Here is a 15,644-nt window from a genome sequence, read left to right as displayed (position 1 = left end):
CGTTGGATAAAAGGGTTTAGATTTAGATCTAGTGGGAAGATTGAAAAGCCTCTTCATTACCTTAACTTTCATCCGTATAAATATTTATCATATCCTACAATAATCAGAATGAAAGGTTCTCTGATATTGGAATAGACAAACGTTGTGTTATACTTGTATTGGACAGTAGGTGGCAGTAAATCATGATAAATAAGTTGGCTATTCAAGACTACATATGGCAGACTTGGGCTATTTGGTCTGGCCATTCACTTGTTAGTAGACTAAGCTAAGTTGGTATACCTTTTCAATGTATAATGCTGAAGTTAATAACTAAGAAAACAAAAATGTTGAAATGTAAAACATTTTATTTCTGAAGACACTCAGTGCTGCATGCCAAATACAGTGTATGTGTAAGCTACTGTGTAGTTATTCACAGAATACAAATACATTTGTAGAAAACAGACAAAATGTCTGAATGGGATTCAAGTTTCAGGTGATAAGAGTGATCTATAATTACACAATATTTTACAAAAAGTCATACACACACTTATTCACCCAGATTGTGTAAATTCACACACGCATCAACGACGTGGATCATGCAGACAAACCTTAGAATCTAAAACAATATTTCCATCCAAACTGAGAAATTCCGAATAATTTCACAAATGTTCCTTTTCAAATCGTCATCAAAAAAGGTTGTTCTGGTCATTCTTATTTTCAGCCACCAGGGAGAGTATGACCCCTGGATGAAAACACTGGTTTATTTACAGGCACACCATCTGGGCTTATCCCCTTTACTCAAACAGGTGTAGAACAGAAACTAAAAATGTATAGAAATCTTCCATTGCTTTGAATAGAATATTTGCCATTGAGTAATGCAAGCATAAAGCTCCTGGGTGGCACAGCATCTCAGTGCAAGAGGCGTCACTACAGACACCCTGGTTCGAATCCAGGCTGTATCACAACCGGCCGTGATTGGAAGTCCTATAGGGCGGCGCACAATTGGCCCAGTGTTGTCCGGGATAGGCTGTCATTGTAAATAAGAACTTGTCCTTAAGCTGACTTGCCTAGTTAAATACATTTTTTAAATATTTTTTTATAAAATGTAAAGCAAGGAATGTGACTCTCGGATGTAACTGAAGAAAAACAAATACAGAAAAAGGAGAAAGAATGAGTAGAAAGGACATTCACATTCAAGTCAATGGTTGACGGGTGGCATTCTATTCTATAGATCTATATGACGAGACTACTACCTCACAATCCAGCTGGAGGATCAGCACGTCACAAAATATTGCCGTCAAGCTAAATAATAAATACCCTAAAGTGTGTTCGAAGCAGACAAGGCTAATTCACATTGCTGCTCCAGGCCAGTGCGCTTGTGAAGTCCCAAGGTGCTCGCCTGTGGCAGTGTTGGAGCAAACTTCTGCAGGTGTAAACAACAACAACATATTTAGACGCTAGAGCAGTGATGGCTGCATCGCAGACAGAGGGCGAGGGTAAGGGGAGGGAGGTTGGCTGGCCCCCCCCTCCGAGTACCAGTGCGCTTGTGAAGTCCCAAGGTGCTCGCCTGTGGCAGTGTTGGAGCAAACTTCTGCAGGTGGAAACAACATATTTAGACGCTCGAGCAGTGATGGCTGCAGAGCAGACAGAGAGACAGGGGGGAAGGGGAGGGAGGCTGGGCCCCCCCCCCCCTCCGAGTACCAGTCTGTTTGTGCAACTCCTTGTCACTCATTGTCATGACAAACATGGTTTGGCTTGACAATGACATCACTGGAGTTGTCAAGAGCACAAAATGATCTGGGACCGGGCTTGTTTGTCCTGTACTTCACTGATGGATAGGGGTGGCTGTGTTCGTATAGGGCAGACTGCTCGTCGTGTGTCTGTGACCTTCCTCCTCCGTTGTCACTTGTCCCGGAGCAGGTAAAACACCATGGCCTTCAGGTAATATCCACAGGTGCAGACAGCAGACAGCAACCAATGGGAGCGGAAGCTGGGGTCTGTGTTCACCACGCACTTTGTGATATCAGCCTGTGAGGGAAGAGAGAGATGACAGCAAATCAGAGAGAGGGAAGAGAATAAAAGTAACTCAGATGCCAGCCAGCATTATTGATAATATACACTACATAACCAAAATTGTGTGGACACCTGCTCATCTAACATCTCATTCCAAAATCAGGGGCATTAATATGGAGTTGGTCCCCCCTTTGCTGCTATAACAGCCTCCACTCTTCTGGGAAGGCTTTCCACTGGATGTTGGTACATTTCTGCTATAACAGCCTCCACTCTTCTGTGAAGGCTTTCCACTGGATGTTGGTACATTTCTGCTATAACAGCCTCCACTCTTCTGGGAAGGCTTTCCACTGGATGTTGGAACATTGCTGCAGGGACTTGCTTCCATTCAGTCACAAGAGCATTAGTGAGGTCGGGCACTGATGTTGGGTGATTAGACATGGCTCACAGTCGGCGTGCCAATTCATCCCAAAGGTGTTCGATGGGGTTGAGGTCAGGGCTCTGTGCAGGCCAGCCAAGTTCTTCCACACCGATCGCGACAAACCATTTCTATATGGACCTTGCTTTGTGCACGGGGGATTTGTCATGATGAAACAGTAAATCTATATACAGCATGTGCAAATGAGGTAGGATAAAAGAGGTAAGGCAATAAATAGGCCATGGTGGTGAAGTAATTACAATATAGCAATTAAACCACTGGAATGGTAGGATGTGCAGAGGATGAATGTGCAAGTTGAGATACTGGGGTGCAAAGGAGCAAGATAAATAAATACAGTATGGGGATGAGGTAGATTGGATGGGTTATTTGCAGATGAGCTATGTACAGGTGCAGTGATCTGTGAGATGCTCTGACAGCTGGTGCTTAAAGCGAGACTTTTCCACTTTACAATAGCAGTACGTAAGTGAAGCTCTCGCAGGACAGATTGGCTTGTTGGAAAGGTGGCATCCTATGACAGTGCCACGTTGAAAGTCACTGAGCTCATCAGTAAGGCCATTCTACTGCCAATGATATGGAGACTGCATGGCTGTGTGTTCGATCTTATACACCTATCAGCATACACCTTATACACCTGACAGCCAATAGCCACTCATTTGAAGGGGTGTCCACATGTTTATTTTACCTTTATTTAACCAGGCAAGTCAGTTAAGAACAAATTCTTATTTTCAATGACGGCCTAGGAACAGTGGGTTAACTGCCTGTTCAGGGGCAGAACGACAGATTTTGTACCTTGTCAGCTCAGGGATTTGAACTTGCAACCTTCCGGTTACTAGTCCAACGCTCTAACCACTAGGCTACCCAACCAAGGGCTAAGTCTCAATTCTTGCATCCGTTCTCCACCTGTCCCATCATGGATTTAACAATGGTTGGCACTCCTACAGCAATAAATACTGTTAAATCCACGAGGGGACTAGAGCAGGGTGGAAAATTAGGACACAGACCTTTGAGCAGAGGCTGGGCACTGATGTCACAAGGCAAAGTTTCAAAAGGCAGTGAGGGATTCCCTACACACACAATCGATTTCCTTTAAACAGGGTGGGACCCTTTATGAGTTAGTCAGTAACCAATGACTGTCTGATAAATAACATGCGTTAACAGGACTAGATTACATTACAAAACGTTAATAAAAACTACATTAAGAAAACGTAAACACGATCACATGAAAAAAAAAGAAGAGATGAAATGCAGCGAGTTAACAACTAAGCAACGTCTCAGCCAAACTGAAAACTGTAATCTTAACGACACATATTTCAACATACCACTTGAAAACAAATTGGTCAAAGGTTTAGAACAGCAGTAAAAGCAGCACAGTAAGGGGGAAGAATATGAGTCATCAAGACAGGTTTCATCCATGTTGTTTTCCAAGTCATTTCAACAACAACAAATTGATCTGATGACGTTGAATCCATGCAGACAACTGATTGGATTTGCAAAAAAAAAGTCATTGACGTAAGGTAATTTCATATTTTGTTTTTCACTGAACATTTTACCTAAATCCAAATGGTGAAATGTTTTGTTGATTTCACGTTAGATGAAATCTCAACCAAATGCAAATCAAAACTCGACGTTAAAATGATGTCGGTTGCCACTGGGAGGCTACATCCACACAGTTCTACTAGCTAATAGTACCGCCATTTCCTTCAATGTTTTGGTTGATATCAGCATCAAAGTCCAGTCCAAGTCAACATTTTATGATCTTCAATTATCTGGCGTGGTCAACTTCAAAACGGGCCATTCCAAGGTTGAGTCCAAATAGCACTCTACGGGTCCTGGTCGAAAGTAGTGCACTATATAGGGGAATCGGGGTCGATTTGGGAACACAGGCCTGCTTTAGAGTGATTCTTGGTTGACTTAAGCTTTACCAACAGAGCAGAGTTCACAGATTTAGGCCGAGGCTCTTTGACAGGCCTCCTCTCAGCTTTGAATACCAGTTGAGCACCACGCTTTGCTCTCGAAGGGTTTTCATCAGATGATATCTAGAGCAAGACTATCTAAGTCTATGAGACATTGAGAGTTTCTTAAAGTAGTAGCTGAATTCAACTCAACATCGAGACAATTGGCATTTAGAAATAGCTGTTACAGACACCTCATGCTTTGAGGACAAAAGCCTTGGGTTAGTCAATGTGCAAAACACCCTGCCCTTCTACCACGTACAGGACAGGGAGTTGTGTTTCGCAGTCATGATTGTAGTGTTCAGACTCTTGTTTCTCTCAGTTTTATTGAGCTAGTCTCTCAGTAGACACCTTGAGTGACATGTTCAGGACACACCTGATTAGGTGGGTATGGAAGACCATGACCTATGACCTGCAGGCAGTCTGAATTCAAATATGTACAACATAGGGAAACGCATACAGGCATCACAGTCGTGCGACACGGAGTCCACACTAATCTCACGTGGACAGACGACGTCAACAGAAATGGTACCAAAGATGATCAATCGATCGTCTGACTAAATTACACAAGATGTTGGTGCTGTGTTATCTGAGATGATGTCTGCACAGACTGTATGCACACTTCTGTGATTAAATAGCCCATGTCTGTCATCAACACACAGCCTCTCCTAAATAAACCTGGGAGGTGCACAGTCAATCACTTGAACCACAGGCAGGGCTCTAAAGTACGACCAATTATTTTGCTGTTTTATTCTGGGAGCACCGTGCGGCAAGACAAAAAAAAAAAAAATCCAATCAAACATTAAAGGCATAACAATATTTTGTCCGAACACTTTCCTACACTGCTCAAATCACTCAACAGGCTGGCAGCACACAGTTCCTATACGCTGTGCCTGTTCCTCTCAGATACTTCTAAACAATGCTGCTTTCCAAGTTGCTTCTATGTATGAATCCACATGTTTTCTCTTTTATAATATTAGTTTGTATATCTTGCTTTATGCTAAATGAGAGTTAGTCTAAGGAAGCTGGCATGTGCCTAAAACTAATCACTAATGTTAATTGCTAGCTAGCTAAATGCCCTTAAGATAACATTTGCTTTGCCCGAGCTAGTGGATTTTAGCTTTAATACAGGTTGCTACCAGTGGTGGTATAAAATCAGCAAGTTGTTTGTGCAACGCATGTTCTCAATCAGATGTAACATCTACGCATCAATTCAAATGCTATTAGGGTCCACTGGGAAACAGGCGAAGGGTCAATACAGGGCTAAGATAGCTGGTGTAGTAGAGTCTCTGACACTAGTAGGATGGGGAATGGCTTGCAAACTATCACGGATTACAAATGAAAACCCAGCCGTGAGTTGTCCAATGACGCAAGTCTATCAGACGAGCTAAATGCCTTCTATTCTCATTTCAAGGCAAGCAACACTGAACCATGTGTGAGAGCACCAGCTGTTTCCGGAGCACTGTGTGATCACGCTCTCCATAGCCGATGTGACACGTACTCAGAGCACGTGCTGACCATTCTGGCAAGTGTCTTCACTTACGATGCATCTTCCCCTCAGGAAAATTAAAAGATTTGGCATGGGTCCTCAGATCCTCGAGCATCTTGACTGGCTGCATCTCCGCTTGGTATGGCAACTGCTCGGCATCCAACCACAAGACGCTACAGAGGGTAGTGCGAACGGCTCAGTACATCACTGGGGCCAAACTCCCTGCCATCCAGGGCCTTTAGACCAAGCGGTGTCAGAGGAAGGCCCTAAACATTGTCAAAAAGACTCCAGCCACCCAAGTCATAGAGTGTTCTCTCTGCTACCGCATGGCAAGTGGTACCAGAGCGCCAAGTCTGAGAACAAAAAGGCCTGAATACCTTAGACCCCGAAGTCATAAGACTGCTGAGTCTACCCATATACGTACTGTCAAATTGCAGTTGTCTGAAGTGTTTTCTCCCATTCTAGTAATTGTATGTCTATCGGTAAAACTATGGTACGATGAGCATAGAAATAGTCAATAAAATGGAACATGGAACCTCGAACGTTCTATAGATTCTAATGTAATTCTGCTTATTACCCATCCTCCTCTCCTCTTCAACCAGGAGACCAGGCTCTTGCGGACAAACTCCCCCATGCAGTCTACGATGGTGTGGACCATGGCTGGGTGACCATGCCTCACGCAGTCCACCGCCAGGGCACCAGCCACCGCATATAGGGACACCACCTTCCCCCACGTTATACCTGAGGAGAGATGCAGACAAGAGACTCAGACACTAGAACCTCCAGAATCAAACACCCGGGATACCCCTTTCACACACATTCAAAATCATCTTAGCAGTGTCCAATGTACATTTATTTATTTAGCCATTTCATTTCAGCGTATTACAAAAACTGGATGGCAATTACATGAGATCATTGTTTGGGTTTTACATGATCGTGATGCCTGAAGGGAGGGAGGGTGACTGAGTGAGCCGAGTGTGTTTGAGGAGCTGACTGCATCTCTGCCAGGAACTCCTTTAGTGAAGGGAGACCTAGAGATAAAGACACAACTAGATGTAGCCTCCAGGCATTCAGCCGACATGCCCATCCGCCAAACAATGCATCATAAAAGGCAGTCTAAAACTGGTATATTATTCTTTATTAGCTCAGACAGGAGACGTTTAGCAAACTTGAAGCACTTGTTTTTAACTAGTACGCTACCATTTATGGTAATGTGTTCAGACTATGGAGGACAGTGAATAGCCCTACATTGACATAGATGCACAGAGTCATTCCTTTGTAGAAATCAGCTCCTTTCACTTCTAAGTATCATAGGAGGGATTTACCACTGCTTTGGAATCCAGATATTTCTAGGGATTGAAAATGTAAAAGAATCAACTGACAACGTAATGGACTGTGTGCGTGTGTGTGTAATGTAAGGTTTGAAGTCCAAGGTCATGGATTCAACAGTCATTCCCTGACAGAATGGGATCATGTTAATTAACACAACTAGACTTTGATTAGTCTAGTGTGACAGACTAACTATGGACCCCCCCCCCCCCAATGAAAAATAATAATTTAAAAAGCCATTTAACAGATGCTTTTATTCAATGCAACTTAAGGCATCAGCACGCTTCAGTTCAGCTGAAGCCGAGTTCAAAACACATGTGCGCTCGCATACTACCTCAAAAATACCTTAATTTGAAAAATGAGAAAAGTAGTACCGTTTGTCCATTTTGAGACGCTGTAGCCAGTGTACACTTCCTCAAAACTCAGATTTAATCTAAGATACTTTTGGCCATGTAGTAGTGCATGTGGATATCTACTCGTCGAACATCTCATTCCAAATAATGAGCATTAATATGGAGTTGGTCCCCCCGTTGCTGCTATAACAGCCTCCACTCTTCTGGGAAGGCTTTCCACTAGATGTTGGAACATTGCTGCGGGGACTTGCTTCCATTCAGCCCGAAGCGCATTAGTGAGGTTGGGGACTGATGTTGGAAGATAAGGCCTGGCGCGCAGTCGGCATTCCAATTCATCCCAAAGGTGTTCGGTGGGGTTGAGGTAAGGGCTCTGTGCAGGCCAGTCAAGTTCTTCCACACCAATCTTGACAAACCATGTCTGTATGGACCTTGCTTTGTGAAAGTTGGAAGCACAGAATCTTCTAGAATGTTATTGTATGCTGTAGCATTAAGATTTCCCTTCACTGGAACTAAGGAGCCCAAACCATGAACAACAGCCCCAGACCATTATTCCTCTTCCACCAAACTTTACAGTTAACACTATGGTAGTGTTTTCCAGGCATCTGCCAAACCCAGAGTTACAGTCTCTACTCTACAGGCGCACGGTGCCCAGAGTGCTATGCTGTACAGTCCCCTGAAGCGCTAAGAGACAGCCAAGACTGAATGTGTACAAAAATGTCAGAAAATGTCTATTTTTACCTTTCTCACAGAACTATGCTTGGCCCCTGCCAGTAAATCACTTTAAAAAAAAGAGACCGGTAAAGAGCGGTGTAACACCATACTGAGAGCTGGTCTGTGTCCCAAAAATGCACCCTTGTCCCTATATAGTGCACTACTTTCTAGTGCACTATAAATGGAATAGGGTGCTATTCTAGATGCATCCCTGGTCTCAGTTACCTCCGACATCCTTCTTCAAAGTCAAGTTGTTCTGCCTAACGTTACACATCTTCATTGTGTTTCATTGATAATGAATCCACTAGTTCCTCTTTTTCTATACAACACACTGCTAATAGTTTCCCCAGCAACCTCTGTGATTGGTTACTCCCAGCAACCTCTGATTGGTTACTTCCTCGCCATTAATATTCTTGCTAATATTTGCCACAATACTAGAAAGAAATCTGTACCAACATTGCCATCATGTTACAACCCAGACACATTATAACCAGTTGTCCATACATTTCAGGGCTTTTCATACTACTAAAGACCACAACCGAGCCAAGCTGAGCTGGCCTGGTTCTGAATCCACCATATATAGTAGCCGGAACCATGCTGCTGAAAATATATCTGCGTCAGCACAGTTTGGTTAGGGTCGGCGAGATCATGTATAAGGTTTGTTTTACCCCAGGCTGGTTATCAGAGACATCTTGTCCCACTGGTGTAGTAGTGAATAGGCATCGACCTACCGGTGGAGAAGATCTCTGCAGCCACAGCCAGGAAGGCATCAGACACCACGCTCTCAGACGCAACGGTGATGTTCAGCTGACGAGCTACGTTACGGTAGATGTTGGGTCGCAGGTACTCCAACTCATCACCTAGGGAACAGAACAGAACGTGAGCCAATCAGGAAGTCCAACTCATCCTCTAGTGAACAACAGGACAGGTAGTGAGCCAGGGAGGGGGTTTGGTTTCCCAGCTGGATCAGAGATATTTGTGGATGCATACAGGTAAGGTTCAACGTGTGCAGAGCACAAGCCACTCTGCCCTTACAGTCTCCAAAGTGCCCTTTTGGGTGGTGGTATAACCCCCCCCCCAAAGAAAAAGTATACATATTTTTGTCATCTTTGTTCGGAACCCACAGCCCGCAAGTCGTTATCGAGTTCGTAACCCCATCCCACCCGCTGGTTGCGCCTCTTGATCTGCCCTGTACAGAGATTGCGTGTGTCCAGTTGCACCCGTTTCCCCAGTCTGCCATGTACAGAGAATGCGCGCACCTGGTATCCAAACATGTATGGTTTGAGAGATGCGGTCACCGGTCGAGTTTGTGTGTGTGTAGCTACCTGCACTATGCAGATATCGTGCCGCCATTTCCTGGTTGCTACAATTCTAAATAGTTCCCCTAATTTCAGTTTGTGTGACAAAAAAAGAGAATCAATGTAGAATCTAAAATTTCATAGAACCCCCAAAAAATAGTATTTTACAGCTGTTTGAAACATTGGGGCGGCAGGGTAGTCTAGTGGTTAGAGTGTTGGACTAGTAACCAAAAGGTTGCAAGTTCAAATCCCTGAGCTGACAAGGTACAAATCTGTCATTCTGCCCCTGAACAGGCAGTAAACCCACTTTTCCCAGGCCGTCATTGAAAATAAGAATTTGTTCTTAACTGACTTGCCTAGTTAAATAAAGGTAAAATTAAAAATAGAACAGATCTACTGCAAGTTAGACAAATCATATATGCGCCCAAATAAAGGTCAGGTCGCCCAAAAAAAAAGTTAAATATTGCATATAGCATTTGATTAACCCTTGATAAAGCCTATTCACCTACTGCAAAATCTACCGTTCCAGTGTTTTTAATTGCTATATTGTATTTACTTCGCCACTGTGGCCTTTTCATTGCCTTTACCTCCCTTATCGCACCTCATTTGCTCACATTGATTATAGACTTGTTTTTGTACTGGATGTTTGCTTTACTTCATGTGTAACTCTGTTCTTGTTTGTGTCAAAACTGCTTTGCTTTATCTTGGCCAGGTCACAGTTGTAAATGAGAACTTGTTCTCTCGTTGCCTACCTGGTTAAACAAAGGTAAAATACAATAAAATAAAATAAAATAAAGTGGACAAGACAGCACAGATCTGGGACCAGGCTAGTGACTTCCCTGTTCACTAGTGCTGCAGGTACTATCTCAGGCATCACATCTTTGAATAAGTTAACTCCCTTTACTCTCTGTGATTCACTGGTATCATTTCTGCTATTAGCTGAATGTCAGGAGCATCGGACTCCCAGGCACCCTTATTCAGTGCACTACTAAACAGACCAGGGCTCTGGTCAAAAGTAGTGCACTAAAAACAGGGAATAGTGGTGCCATTTGGTACACAGACATGGCTAATATCTTGTCCATGGTTAGAAGGTATTTATTTAGAGGTGTTCTCCGTTGCTAAGTAACAGGATGTTCACGTGATGCACTGTGCAGGCTTCAGACAGTGATTCATCAGTGTCTATTTTTCAGGAGACCCGTAAGCTTCTCTTTCGCAAAATAATACAGAGGAAGAGGGGAGGGGGGGGGGGGTGTAATAGGAAACAGAGGGAAGGTTTTGTACAATCAAACACTGAGTAACCTAGGTAACCTCAACAAACGCATGACACCAGTTGAATGTCTAGAGAGGAGTCTCAACAGAGAGCAAAATTCCAGCATCAAGCTAATGTGACCAAGTCGGCTTGGCTCATAGCAGAATCTATAAACTGAAGCTATAATATAAACAAATAACATACTATTTGGACATTGTAGAAAATCGATTACCATTTGCTTTCTAAAAATGGTTTTATAGGATATGCTGCTGAATAGATCTCCAATAGGTGCACAGCCTGTCATTCACACAAACACGAACCCACCAATGTACACAAATTGCGCACTGATGTCCTCTTACCTAACCACATGAGGACAGAGGATACCTCTCCAAGCATCCCACCAGATGCTGACAGCTGATGCTCGGCCTTCGACCACCCTATCCCGGTTCGGTTCAGCCTGGAATGGATGTAGTCCCTGCATAGAGCCTTCGCCTGTGACACCAGCTCCTTGTCTGTGGGTGAGCGGTCAAATACTTCCATCACTTCAGCCGCGAATACGGAGGAGCGACGCAACATCTCCATACCCCAGTCCCCAGCAGCAGTTAATCACAAACAACCCGCCTGGCGCTGGCTCTCATCCACCTCAATCTTCAACCTCGGTCGCCGTGTATGGTCCTCTTTGTCACCAGAAAGCTACTGCTCTACTCCCCTCCCTCGGATTGAGGGCGTTTCGAAGAGAATCTGCCTGTTTGGAAAATGGGCATTTATTGAATTGATTTTCAGTAGCGCAGAATTGAATTAGTTTATTCGGTCATCGTCAACAAAATATAGGTGCCCATAGGCTCCCATAATGCCATCCTTTCGCAGTTTGACAAAACTCAGCTTCCTTGAGTTAATGGCGAGATTTACAAGCATTTCTCTACACTCGCAATAACATCTGCTAACCATGTGTATGTGACCAATAACATTTGATTTAAACTACCCATTGTAACTACACAGAAACCTCTGTAAAAAGAAAATTCAACTGCATTTGATAGTGATGGTTTACCATTGTAAAGTGAGCAGGTTATTGCAGGAGTTGATCAATTAAAATGTCTTTCGTGACAATGTCCATTCAAATATAACGTAAATAGAATATGCTACTGTACACAGATAAGAACATGTTCAAATACCTTTCGATTCCAGTCCTGTAGTCTGCGCCGTCGGGATTATAGGCTACAGGATATCCACATCAACCACTTGGTCATTGGGCATGTATCAAACCAGTTCATTCTCTGTTTTAAAAAAACTGCCGTGAAGTCCTCATGGCTTCAGTTCCTTACCGATACTCCACACGCTTTCTTGACCATTGATTTATACCGTTTGGCACAGCCAGGGTTGGTAGCTGAGAAGCGCGCCCCCACACTCGAGCAAAGTTTCCTTCTATGGACCGTTTGGATATAAAGGCAGGGATAAGGATACATCATCTACATATGCCCCGCCCACCACATAGTAGCAGATTTCTAAGGAAATCTCTTTGATGGGTATTTTTTTAATTTAACCTTTAACTCGGCAAGTCGGGTAGGGATGTAGCAGACAAAGGAATGTGTTTTCTATCTTATAACAAACAATATATTGCAATATTATGTTGTCCAAAACTCCGCAAGGCTATTGTATTAAAACATAATCATGATAGTTATCCAACAACATCTTCTCTAGAACGATGCCCCGATAAATCTAGCCTATCTACTTCTATCAAAAAAAATCGACCTCCAAAAGTGAACAGCGAGTGTTGCGAGAATATTTTGTAAATACTAACACAACTGGGATGTATTGTCTTTTCCCAATATACAAATATAGCATATTTTGAACTTCACACATACAAACTCCAACCCTGGTTCTTCAAATATCCTTCTGAAAAGTCATTACCCATGCCGTAGCTCACCATGCCAAGACATGCCCTGTAATTATTGTAGAGCAACAGTTCAGCCCAATCTCCCTGGAAGAACTGCAGCCTACACTTTCAGTTCCCTTATTACTCAATGTTTGTGTTCCAAAAATGTACCAGGCCACTAGCTCAAACAATATGGCCGCTAGGAGCCAATGAGCTGGGTTTTCGTGACCAACAGCACCACCATGCGGCAAAACAGGTCAGCTGGACTCGTATCCCTGAGCACGTGTGCCAAATTTCATCACACAGAGTCAAACAGATCAAGAGATGTAAACATGTGCACGTTATAGCGCCACCGTGAGGTCGATCTGAATGTGCTTGCATGTGTTGTGTCTTCAGTGGTTGGAACATATGTACCAATTTTTTTTTTACAATTACAATATCCGTGAATGATTTATATGCATTTATGTGCCAGACCACGCCCACAAGAATGCTTATTGGCCAATAGCGTTCATGTCGTTTTAGACACTAGTCTGGAAAATGTTGCTTTGGGAGAAATTTTTGTCCATAGATGCCACATATCAAGTTTGGTGCAGATCAGTCATTCGGTGTCAGAAGAGTAGCGTTGTGTTTTTCCCCAAAACTAAACAATAAAATAAATGGTAAAAGATATATCATGGCAGACCTTATGGGTCCATTGATGTAAATGTTTTCCTTGTGAGGAGAAGTGACCTATGTAGAGGGAATTTCATGACTCTAGACCAAACAGGGTGAGGGGCGTGAGCTTTCTAAAAAAAAATTGCATTTTCAATCGCTTGTTATAGCACCACCGTAAGAGGGCGGTGGCTCATGTTTTTGTTACCATCATGACAAGTTGCACCTTAGGCATGACCTACTCTGTGGAATTTACATTTTAATATTACCTTACAGAAGAATAATAATAAATCAAATCCAAGTTGATTTGTCACGTGCGCCAAATACAACAGGTGTAGTAGACCCGACAGTGAGATGCTGAATACAACAGGTGTAGTATACCTGACAGTGAACTGCTGAATACAACAAGTGTAGTAGACCTTACAGTGAAATGCTGAATACAACAGGTGTAGTAGACCTGACAGTGAACTGCTGAATACAACAAGTGTAGTAGACCTTACAGTGAAATGCTGAATACAACAGGTGTAGTAGACCTGACAGTGAAATGCTGAATACAACAGGTGTAGGTAGACCTTACAGTGAAATGCTGAATACAACAGGTGTAGTAGACCTTACAGTGAAATGCTGAATACAACAGGTGTAGTAGACCTGACAGTGAAATGCTGAATACAACAGGTGTAGTAGACCTGACAGTGAAATGCTGAATACAACAGGTGTAGTAGACCTGACAGTGAAATGCTGAATACAACAGGTGTAGTAGACCTCACAGTGAAATGCTGAATACAACAGGTGTAGTAGACCTGACAGTGAAATGCTGAATACAACAGGTGTAGTAGACCTGACAGTGAAATGCTGAATACAACAGGTGTAGTAGACCTCACAGTGAAATGCTGAATACAACAGGTGTAGTAGACCTTACAATGAAATGCTTACTTACAGGCTCTAACCAACAGTGCGATTTAAGTAAACAAACAAAAAATACAACTGGTATCAGGTGAACAATAGGTAAGTAAAGACATAAAAACAATAAAAAATAAAAATACAAGTGAAAAATAACAGTAGCAGTAATGGACGCCAACAAACACAACAGGTTTTGACCAGATGTTAGCTGCTGAACCATGCATCATGTAGGTGCGGCAGGTAGCCTAGTGGAGAGGGTGTTGGACTGGTAACTGGAAGGTTGCAAGATCGAATCCCCGAGTTGACAAGGTAAAAATCTGTCCCTAAACAAGGCAGTTATCCCACTGTTCCGAGGCCGTAATTGAAAATAAGAATTTGTTCTTAACTGGCAAGTGCCTAGTTAAATAAAAGGTTAAAAAAATTAAGGAGAAATATTATATAATATATACTAAAATGGTCCTTCTCTGCTATGGCAGACCGGACGCTCGAACCCAGGTCACATTCTGAGAACACTTGGTTCTAAAGAATCTATAGTTGAAGACGCAGTCCATCTCCACATGGAGTTAATGTTGTTTGTTACTATTGTACAAGTTTGTAGCCAGGATGGTTTTTCCTGTGTGTGAAGGGTTTTCACCACACCCTCACATACATATATTACTGTGGAACAAGGAGTTTTGTCTAGGCATGCCCAGAGAATACCTTCTCATTAGATTCCTCCACCTGTTTGAGTAGTTTCCCAGGGTAAGTCGCTGTGTAAGCTGCTATGGGTGTCAGTTCTCCATTCTCTCTCTGCTCCTCTAGTTCGTCCAGGTTTCCACTCAATGGGAACACCACGGCCGTCACTATCTGGACAAGTCGAAAGCCTTCTACAATTTCTCATCTTAAAATATATATTTTAAACCTAACCTGAATCTTAACCACACTGCTAACCTTGATGCCTTACCCACATCTTAAAATTATCTTTGCAACTTGGCCATCTAGTGGGAACAGAACGACCTGCAGTAGTCATGGCGATATGAGATTAGGTCAACAACCCATCACTACCACCTTCTGGTAGAGCGGTCAGATGGGACAGGTAACCTTGGTAGAGCGGTCAGATGGGACAGGTAACCTGGGTAGAGCGGTCAGATGGGACAGGTGACCTGGGTAGAGCGGTCAGATGGGACAGGTGACCTGGGTAGTGCGGTCAGATGGGACAGGTAACCTGGGTAGTGCGGTCAGATGGGACAGGTAACCTTGGTAGAGCATCAGATGGGACAGGTAACCTTGGTAGAGCGTCAGATGGGACAGGTAACCTGGGTAGAGCGGTCAGATGGGACAGGTAACCTGGGTAGAGCGGTCAGATGGGACAGGTAACCTTGGTAGAGCGGTCAGATGGGACAGGTAACCTTGGTAGAGCGGTCAGATGGGA

The 15,644-nt window shown here is 43.3% G+C and overlaps 1 protein-coding gene across 1 annotated transcript; it reads right to left on the bottom strand.

Moving 5' to 3' along the window:
- Positions 1–326: 326 nt before the first annotated feature.
- Positions 327–12,771, bottom strand: boka (BCL2 family apoptosis regulator BOK a). The gene is made up of 5 exons (XM_064936182.1): positions 11,982–12,771; positions 11,169–11,554; positions 8,994–9,122; positions 6,447–6,610; positions 327–2,007 (listed from the first exon to the last, which is right to left on the bottom strand). The coding sequence occupies exons 2-5, from the start codon at positions 11,389–11,391 to the stop codon at positions 1,882–1,884; spliced, it is 642 nt and encodes a 213-aa protein (XP_064792254.1). The 5' UTR covers positions 11,392–11,554; positions 11,982–12,771; the 3' UTR covers positions 327–1,881.
- Positions 12,772–15,644: the final 2,873 nt, after the last annotated feature.

This window comes from Oncorhynchus masou, chromosome 24, assembly GCF_036934945.1.
Source record: "Oncorhynchus masou masou isolate Uvic2021 chromosome 24, UVic_Omas_1.1, whole genome shotgun sequence".
Lineage (NCBI taxonomy): Eukaryota > Metazoa > Chordata > Actinopteri > Salmoniformes > Salmonidae > Oncorhynchus > Oncorhynchus masou.
Note: the sequence above shows the minus strand (reverse complement) of the source record. Positions and strands in the feature narration are given on the sequence as shown.